This window comes from Oratosquilla oratoria, chromosome 1 (genome assembly GCF_046742065.1).
Source record: "Oratosquilla oratoria isolate Oo_2021 chromosome 1, ASM4674206v1, whole genome shotgun sequence".
Lineage (NCBI taxonomy): Eukaryota > Metazoa > Arthropoda > Malacostraca > Stomatopoda > Squillidae > Oratosquilla > Oratosquilla oratoria.
Window position 1 is genome coordinate 86,982,314 of NC_134777.1, and position 10,000 is coordinate 86,992,313.

At 44.0% G+C, this 10,000-nt stretch overlaps 1 protein-coding gene across 1 annotated transcript in view; it reads right to left on the minus strand.

Moving 5' to 3' along the window:
* The window catches only part of LOC143020417 (protein O-mannosyl-transferase Tmtc3-like), a 1,217,697-nt gene that overhangs the window by 73,936 nt on the left and 1,133,761 nt on the right, over nucleotides 1-10,000 (minus strand). Inside the window, exon 12 of the mRNA XM_076176856.1 lies at nucleotides 8,060-8,277. Coding sequence (XP_076032971.1) covers nucleotides 8,060-8,277 — 218 coding nt within the window. The remainder of the gene's footprint in view (nucleotides 1-8,059; nucleotides 8,278-10,000) is intronic.

Genomic DNA, 10,000 nt, shown 5'->3' on the forward strand with positions numbered 1-10,000 from the left:
TAACAATAAAATAAGAAAATAAAAAAATAAATAAATGTAAGTGGAGTAGGAAACACAGTAGTCTTAGTCTTGAGTTTATTCCTGACTAGTTTCGCAGTTATGCTTTTTCAAAGGAATGAAAAAGCATACTTGCGGTTAAGACTCCTGTGTTTCCTACTCCACTTACGTCAACCTGTCAGAATGTCTCAACAAATAGATAAATGTAAACAATGTATCAAGTTAATCTTATTTGAATTTTTTTCTCGATGGTACAATCGGCTTAGCGAATACCAGTTTAAGTTTCTTCTTTATCTTCTAAACATTATCAACCCTACCTTCATCGTACTCAAGGGGGAATGGGAGGGGGGGAAGGGAGAGGGGGAGGGGAGGAGGGAGAGGGGGAGGGGGAAGGGAGAGGAGGGGGAGGGGAGGGGGAGGGGGGAGGGAGAGGGGGAGGGAGAGGAGGGGGAGGGAGGAGGGAGAGGGGGAGGAGGAAGGGAGAGGGGGAGGGGAGGAGGGAGAGGGGGAGGGGAGGAGGGAGAGGGGGAGGGGGAAGGGAGAGAGGGACGGAAGGGAGAGGGGGAGGGAAGGGGGAAGGGAGAGGGGGAAGGGAGAGGGGGGAGGAGGGAGAAGAGGGGAAGGGAACGGAGAGGGGGAGGGGAGGAGGGAGAGGAGGGGAGGGGGGGTGCCACAGGTCGATTAAAATCGCCTGACGGCCGGCCAGAATGGGCCTCACCTTGAGGTTCGCGACCCCTTTAGGGTCCTACATACTTTCAAAAGAGGGGGCGCGTATATGAACTCGTGGTAATAGGTGAATGCTCTGGGTAATTACATTCAGTGGGGGAAATGAAGACTATTAAAAAAATAAAATAAAAAGAAGAAGAAGAAAAGGTAGCTCTTCTGCATCCTAAGACGTCCATCATTCTCCACCACAAGCCTGGGCCAATGGCAATCACCAGTGACTCGCTTGGTCACGTGTCCTTTTTGCTACACTGTTACCTGGCCGTTGTCAGGACCTGAATGCCCGTCCCCATAGCCGTCGTCTGTCTGTCTACCCGGTGACAGGCAGACGTCTGAGACGCGGGTCTGACTGACAGATAAATGTACAGAGATGGTCGTAAAACTTCCAGCTGATGCGATTCCAGGTAAGTGTTCAAAGTTTTATAGGTTTGTCTCGGCTGGCATCTCCCCCCCCTCCCCCTCCACTTTGTTATGTCGGCTTCTGTGTAGACCAAAAGGTCTCTTAATTCTTCCGTTGTAACTTACATCAAAATCGCTTCGCGGAGGTCAGATTTAATGTATGATGAATCGCTCACTCTTCCTATGAGACTCGAACCTTAGGCCTTGCAATACGAGACGAGGACCAGCTACGACTGAGGGAGGGTGGGGTTCTTATCCGAATAAAATCAACTGCCGACACTGAGAACATGAGTGAATTGTTAAATAAGATTTTGTGTACGTGTACGATTGTAAATGACACACACACACACACACACACACACACACACACACACACACACACACACACACACACACACACACACACACACACATATATATATATATATATATATACATATATATATATATATACATATATATATATATGTATATATGTATATATATATATATATATACATATATATATATATATATATATATATACATGATGAAGATGATATGATTGAACGTCACAAACTCCCCCCTAACGGGAGGCTAGGACGGTCTCCCTCTCAGAGGACTTTGTAGCGTGTAATTTAATGAACCATGCCCTTGGTTCAATTTCGCCGGTGGCAGGATTCGAACCGCCATCCCCTCGATCTTCGCCGCAAGTAACGACGCCCTCTATAGAGGAACTACAATGATGGATGAAATAGTCAACAAGTGAAGATATTTTTAAGATAATCGAGGATGAGCGAGATTTCATAACTAAAAGGGCATAAAGATAACGTTGCAACAGGGTGTCCTTTCTTTCGCTCTCTATCTCTCTTTGGAGGTACCCTATTTACATTCCAATGCAATACCAATACCACCCTACACCAATGAATAAATAAATAAATAGATAAATAAATAAACAAATAAAATAAATAATAATGATAATCCTAGCCAATTCTAAAAAAAAAAAAAAAAAAAAAAAAAAAAAAAACTATACCGTGTGATACCTGTCCTATGATCCTGTCTTCCCTTCAGACCATCTAATTCCTATTCCCGGCACCCTTACATTAAATGGGTAATCCCATACTATCTTAACATTAACATTTCTACTTTCCTTTCCAGCCACAAGGATAGAAACGCTGGCCAACAACAGCCCAATTCCCCCCTTCCTTCCCACCTCCCCCATCATATAATCTCCCCTTCCCGCCCTCCCCCTCCCAACCTTTCCTCTCCCCCCCTCCACCCATACACCTGCATCCCTGCCCCCCTCCCCCCCTCTTCACCAAAACCTGTTTCTTTGGCTACATAATAACTCCCTCTCCCCCTACCTCCCTCCTTCACTCTCCTCCTACCTCTCTCCCTTCCTTCCACTCCATCTCCCCCTTCCTCCCTTCCTCTCACCATCCCTTTCCTCCCCTTCCTCTCTACCTCACCTTTCTCTCTCCCTCTCTTACTTCCTTTATTTCTCTCCTTCCCTCTCCTCTCCCTCATTCCCTCTACTCATTTCTCTGCCCCCTCTTTATCCCTCCCTCCCCATCTTTCTCGTTCCCCTCTCTCCCTCCCTCCCTTTCTTTCTCACCTCCACCTTCTCTTCTGTCCCCTCCTTCTCTCTTCTTCTCTTCCGCCCTCTCTCCTCTGTTCCCTAGCTTCCTCTCTCCCTCCTTCCTCTCTTCCAATCTCCCACCCTCTCGCCTCTGTTCCCTCCCTTTCTCCTCTTCCTCTCCCCCCTCTCTCCTCTAATCCCTCCCTCCCTCTCTCCCTTCTTCCTCTCTTCCTCTCCCCCATCCTCTCTCCTCTGTTCTCTCCCTACCCATCTCCCTTCCTCTCCCCCGCCTTCTTTCCTCTATTCCCTCCCTCCCTTTCTCCTTCTTCCTCTCTTTCTACCCCCACCCTCTCTCCTCTGTTCTCTCCCTCCTTCTTCTCTCCCACCTTCTCTCCTCTGTTCTCTCCCTCCCTCACTCTCTCCTTCCTTCCTCTTTTCCTCTCCCTCAACCTCTCTTCTCTGCTTCCTCCTTCATTCTCTCCCTACCTCCTCTCTTCCTCTCCCCCACCCTCTCTCCTCTGTTCCCTCCCTCCCTCCCTCTCTCCCTTCCTCTCTTCATTACCCTTCTTCATCCTCCCTCAAATGTAGAGGAGCTGCTCCCAATCTAAACAAGTCCACAGACAAAATGTACGGGACGTACTGTGCTAAATGTAATCCCCCTTTCCCCCCTCCTTCTCCCTTTTCCCCCTCCTTCCCCCCTCGCCTTCTCAATCCCCGATCTCCCACGTCTCATTCAAGCTCGAATAATGAAACTGGGTCTGAGAGAGAGAGAGAGAGAGAGAGAGAGAGAGAGAGAGAGAGAGAGAGAGAGAGAGAGAGAGAGAGAGAGAGAGAGAGAGAGAGAGAGAGAGAGAGAGAGAGAGGATACGGAGAATGAGAGAAAGAATAAGAGAAAGAAGGAGAGAAAGGAGATAGAGAAGGAGAGAGAGAAAAAGAGAAAGTGAGAGAAAGAGAGAAGACACCGAACACTGCCGGGAGGCGATCTAATTCACCCGAGTGGCGGCATTGGCCCAATATTGAGGTCTCGATCAAGTGTATCCCTGTTCAAGCTCAAGCCCTCTTCTGATGTGAATAAAATAGTCTAACATTAGACAGAATAAAGTATATCAAGCCCCCCCCTCTCTCTCTCTCTCTCTCTGATTGTTTTTTTTTTCCTGTCGATTTTCGAATCGACACTGGATACTTATTTAAAACCCGCCTTTTTTGTCCTTTTATTCATTCCCATGTCCTTTTCTAATATTTGAGACCTTTTTTACCCTTTTGTCCTTTTCTAATATTCAAGACCTTTTCATTGTCCTTGTTTAGTCTAAAGTATAAAAAAAAAACAAAACAAAAAAAAAACGCCGACTTCTGAGACAGACAAATTATTATATTCTTTTCCTTTTAGGAAACGCATCTTTATTATAAATAAATAATCACCTGAACTCAAAAGTCATTAATCTAGTTTAATTTTTAGAAAAGATGTTTTTTTTTAACATCTAAATTTGAAGTTACATTTGAAGATTATATATCTAAGACTCGATTGGATTTCGGATTTCTATAACTAGGTTACTCATTCAGATGAATAAAAATCGCCTGGCGGCTGTCTGAGCAAAAGTCGTGGTTAGCGTCGCCAGGCTATAAGGAGTTAACCTGTCAGGTACCGGGGTCGGTGCTCGGCTGATTCAAATCACCTTCTGCCAGCCATAATAAAAAATATAAAGTTTGCCTAAGATATTTATATTCTAGAAGATTTGTCTAAGTATATTTTTTTATGTTCATTTGCTACAGGTGCATTTGGATTGTCATTTCTGATAGGTGTTATATACATGTTGGGGACATGTACTTGTCATACAATGGCGACATATTTGTCACATGTTTGCGACATATGCCGGTTACATGTTAGTGACATGTCAGTCATATATTGGTGAAATGTCGGTCAAATATTTGCGACATGCGTTTGTTATTTGTTACCGACATGTTTGTTACATATTAGCAATATGTTTCTCACATGTTTGCGACATGTTTATTACATATTAGCTACATGTTTGTCATATGTTTGCAACATGTTTGTTACATGTTTGCGAAATGTTTTAGATACATGTTGGCGAAATGTGTTGGTTACATGCTAGCGACATGTCAGTCACTTGTCAGTGATACGTGTTAGTTTCATTTTCACACTGAATGACCCCTTTATCAAACCTTTCCACCTTGACATCTTGGGGATAAAATGTCATCCTTCCCCCAACGTCCCACCTCTCCCCCATTCCCCTTCTCCCCCCATTCTCCCTCTCCCCCCATTCCCCCTCTCCCGACACCAAACTGGAAATTATACACAAAAGTTTACCCTATTTCTGTAAAACGTTGATTTTTTTCATTTACTGTAACTGACCTAGTTTTATGAAATAAAAATTACTTCAGACATGTCCATTTTTTCACTTTTTTTTTCTTTTTCAGTTGGGAGCACCAGGAGGAAATAGCATTTCAAGAATATCTAAATAAATGTCCAGGAAATTTCACCTTTTGTTCCACTAGAGGTCATCCATTTCTTTGCCAAATGTCCGCCGGAAGCGTTCTTCGACATACGACCGAAAATGAAAATTTCGTAAAGGATTTAAAAAAAAAAAAAAAAAAAAAGAATTGTGCTTCGCGCTCTCTTGCCTCGTAATTACATGGCTCAGAGATCGATGCACAAAGTCTACTAGTATCTTTCACTTTCCCAGGATGTCCAAGTACAGAGGACAAAGGTTGCAGCTAATCGGCCCCAAGCGTGAGCTCTTTGCCTCTTGATAAAAATATAAATAGCTAAATATATAAATAAATAAGCCAATGAATAACCAAATAGGATTAAACTTAACATATGAAAACATATATGACAAATGTAAAACCAAGGTAAAATTAAATACATACAAATACCATAAAAATAGAATAAATAAATGAAGAGAATAATATGATGTACAATATATGAAGGGGTTATTAACTAGCTTAGCGAATAGGGCTCTATTATGAAACTATGCCTTATTGCACTGCATTTGACCCTTTCCACACACACACACACACACACACACACACACACACACACACACACACACACACACACACACACACACACACACACACACACACACACACACACGCAAAAATACACAAATATTATATATATATATATATATATATATATATATATATATATATATATATGTATACGCTATATGTATAACAGAGAGGATAGAAAACATCTAAAAGTATAACATTTTATGAATCAGGAACGAATTCTTCCAATTGTTATACATACGCACACACACAAAAGAATAAGAATAAGCACCTCCCCGCACGTACATGTATGCATTTATGCATACATACGTACATTAAAAAATAACAGATGTTGATTGGAATCCATCACAAAAATATAGAAAAAGGGAGAAAGGGGAGGGAGACAGTGAGAGAGTGAGAGGGAGAAGGAGAGGGAGAGGGAGAGAGAGAGAGAGAGAGAGAGAGAGAGAGAGAGAGAGAGAGAGAGAGAGAGAGAGAGAGAGAGAGAGAGAGAGAGAGAGAGAGAGAGAGAGAGAGAGGGAAAGAGAGAGAGAGAGAGAGCGAGGAGGAAGGAGGGTGGGAGGAAAGACGAGCAATGGAGGTTTGAGGAGGAAGGAGAGAGGAGGGAGGAGGGAGGAGGAAGAAGGAGGAAGGAGGATGGAGGAGAGAACAGTTCGGCTGGATTCTGTACGCGAGAAAGATTTTCTAAACATTCTACGCCTGGTCTAGCTTCGTGTGGAATTTAGAAATGTACAAGTTCGTTTGCGAAGCTCGCAAAGTCGGATTCGACCCTTTATCCCTTCAAATAACGAATAAAATCATCTGCTGACACTTTGGAGAAATATAGCGACTGTTGACGTGAAGAAGAGGATAAGAGGAGGAGGATAAGGAGGCGTAGGAAGAGAAGGAAAAGGAAAAGGAGGAGGAGGAGGAGGAGGAGGAGGAGGAGGAGGAGGAGGAGGAGGAGGAGGAGGAGGAGGAAGAGGAGGAGAAAGAGGCGTACCCTACCTCTTTACCTAATGGGCAGGGATTCGAACTCCGATCACCGTGTGTGTGTGTGTGTGTGTGTGTGTGTGTGTGTGTGTGTGTGTGTGTGTGTGTGTGTGTGTGTGTGTGTGTGTGTGTGCACGTGCTCTCTCCTTCTCTTCTTCCCTCCCCCGTCTCTATCTCTCTCACTTCGTCTCTCACTCTATCTGTCTCTCTGTCTGTAAGCGAGAAAATAATTCAGGATTCATATTAATCGTCACTATTTGAGTCAAGTAAAGAACTCGCTTCAGGAGGGGATGCCGCCCCTGTTCAGCACAGCTTGTTATCACATTGTTCAATTTGTACCTCGGTAATCGAAGGAGGGAGGAGAAAGAGGAAGGAGGAGGAAGAGGAAGGAGGAAAAAGAGGGAGGAGGAAGAGGGAGGAGGAGGAAGAGGGAAGAGGAGGAAGAGGGAGGAGGAGGAAGAGGGGGAGAAGGAAGAGGGAGGAGGAGGAAGAGGAAGGAGGAGAAAGAGGGAGGAGGAGAAAGAGGGAGGAGGAGGAAGAGGGAGGAGGAGGAGGGAGAAGAGAGGAAGAGCAGGAGCATCAAGAGGGGGAGGGGGAGGAGGAGGAAGAGGAAAAGGAGGAGAAAAGGATGGAAATCTACATAAAGGATGCCTTGAAAGGTGTCAGAGAGAGAGAGAGAGAGAGAGAGAGAGAGAGAGAGAGAGAGAGAGAGAGAGAGAGAGAGAGAGAGAGAGAGAGAGAGAGAGAGAGAGAGAGAGAGAGAGATGGAGATACAGAGAGATATAGAGATACAAAGAGAGAGAGAAAAATAGAGATACAGGGAGATGGATAGATAGATAGAGAGAGATAGAGAGAGAGAGAGAGAGTGGGGGGGTCGTTTGACATAAACTTAAGACGTATGATGATATAATCATTCGTACCCCCATGCAGGAGGGGGGAGGCACCTTCAGACCAAGGTCTTCCACAATTGGGGCTCCATTCTTCGCGTTCTTCGGATTCGAAAGAGTCTGAAGGCGTCTTCAAGAGCGTCGGCCGGGAGAGTCTGACCTCCAACCCCGACCTTCCGCCGATAGATCCCGAATACAGCAGCTATTCCTCTACTTACGATCATTCGACTTACGATTTTTCGGAGTTACGATGGGTTTTGGCATAAAAAAAAAACTAAGGATGGCGTATATGGGTGTATATATTCCCATGTTAATTATTTTTCAAAACTTGTGTGGTTGAGGAAGGTTAGTGTCATGGTGACTGCTGTATTGCTTTGCCCGTGCGCCATTTTCGATTTACGATCTTTCCGACATACGACGAGTTTCTCGGAACTCCGTCGTAAGTCGCGATATACTTGTAGACGAATCCAAACCACTCCTCCGTACTCACCGGTTCATCTTGATGAGTATGTCTCCTCGGTTGATGTACGCCTGCGTGTAGTCGGCGCGCATGCTGATGGCTTGACGGTAGAGGGCGTCCGCTTCCTCTAGGCGAGTTTCATTCCGCGCGATGAGGTTGGCCAGGTTCAGGAATACGTTCAGGTGGTTCGGGGCGATCCTTGCCTGGTAGCTCTCCCCCGGCTTCGCCTTCGGTAGAAGGGATTTCGCCTGTAGGGGATGGAGAAGATAATATAGGAACATATGTGTATATATATATATATACGCACACCTACACGCACACACACACACACACACACACACACACACACACACACACACACACACACACACACACAAACACACACACACGCATATATATATACATATGTATATATATATATATGTATATATATATATATGTATATATATATATATACATACATACATATGTGGTGAGGTGGTTATAATGTCAAATCATATTTATCTTAACCTAAAAAAAAAACTAAAAATGCTGACAATTCAAATACAAATATATTTGTTTCTAAAGACAAATTTGACACAACTCTCATTTCACGACAATACTCAATAATCAGCCTAATCTATGTAATGATTAATTTTTCACTAAAACTTCCCTTTGCCGGGTGCACCTTTATTATCTTTATTTTGTCTGCCGCCAGGCCATATTATTGATTTCATATTCATAATAGATTTATCTATTATTTATAGTTATTTTTTATTTATTATTTATAATTGATTGATCAATTATTTATATTTATCTTTTATTACCTTTTTATCTATCTATTATTTATAATTATTTTCTATTTATCATTTATAATCTATTCATCTACATATTACTTTAATTTATCTATCTATCAATTATTTATCCTTTATCTATTTATAAGTTTTTTTTATTTATTAACATATCTATTTATAATTTATAATTCATATATTATTCTATTTACTTATTCATTTTCGTGGTACCTCTCCCCCAGTTAGCGAATGGTTTCGAACACATGTACCTGTTAGGGTCTACGACTACCAACGCGACCGGTCCTAGTAACCTGGAATACCAATTTAAACTGTTTTATGTTAATCCTCCAAGGAGTGCCGACGCGATGAGGGTTTCCATTAGTATGGTCGTCCTTCAAGAGGAGGAGGAGGAGGAGGAGGAGGAGGAGGAGGAGGAGGAGGAGGAGGAGGAGGAGGAAGAGGACGAGGAGGAAGACGCGAAAGAGGAAGAGGAAGAGGAGGACGACGATGAAGAGGAAAAGGACGAGAAAGAGGAGGATAAGGATTAGGAGGAAGAGGAGGAGAACGAGAAAGAAAAGGAGGATAAGGAGGAGTAGGAAGAGGAAGAAGATAAGGAGGAGGAGAAGGAGTAGAAAGAGGAAGAGGAGGAGAAAGAGGAGGATAAGGATTAGGAGGAATAGGAGGAGAACGAGAAGGAAGAGGAGGAGGATAAGGAAGAGGAGGAAGAGGAGGAGGATAAGGAGGAGAAGCAGTAGGAAGAGGAAGAGGATAAGGAGGAGGAGAAGTAGTAGGAAGAGGAAGAGGAAGAGGAGGATAAGGAGGAGTAGGAAGAGGAGCAGGAGTAGGGTCAACGCTAGGAAGAGCAAAAGAAACAGAAGAGGACGAGGAGAAGGAGGAGTAGTAGGAGGAGGGAGAGGGGGAGGAGGAGAAAGAGGGAGAAGTTGGGTGAGGAGGAGGGGGAGAGGGAGGAGGAGGAGGAGCAGTATGATGAGGAGGAGGAGGAGAGGAAGAAGAGGAGGAGAAAGAGGGAGATATTGGGGGAGGAAGAGGAGGAGGAGAAAGAGGGAGATATTGGTGGGGGAAGAGGAGGAGGAGAAAGAGGGAGAGATTAGGGGAGGAGGAGGAGGAGAAAGAGGGAGAAGTTGAGTGAGGGGGAGGAGGAGGAGGAGGAGGAGGAGCAGTATGACGATGATGATGAGGA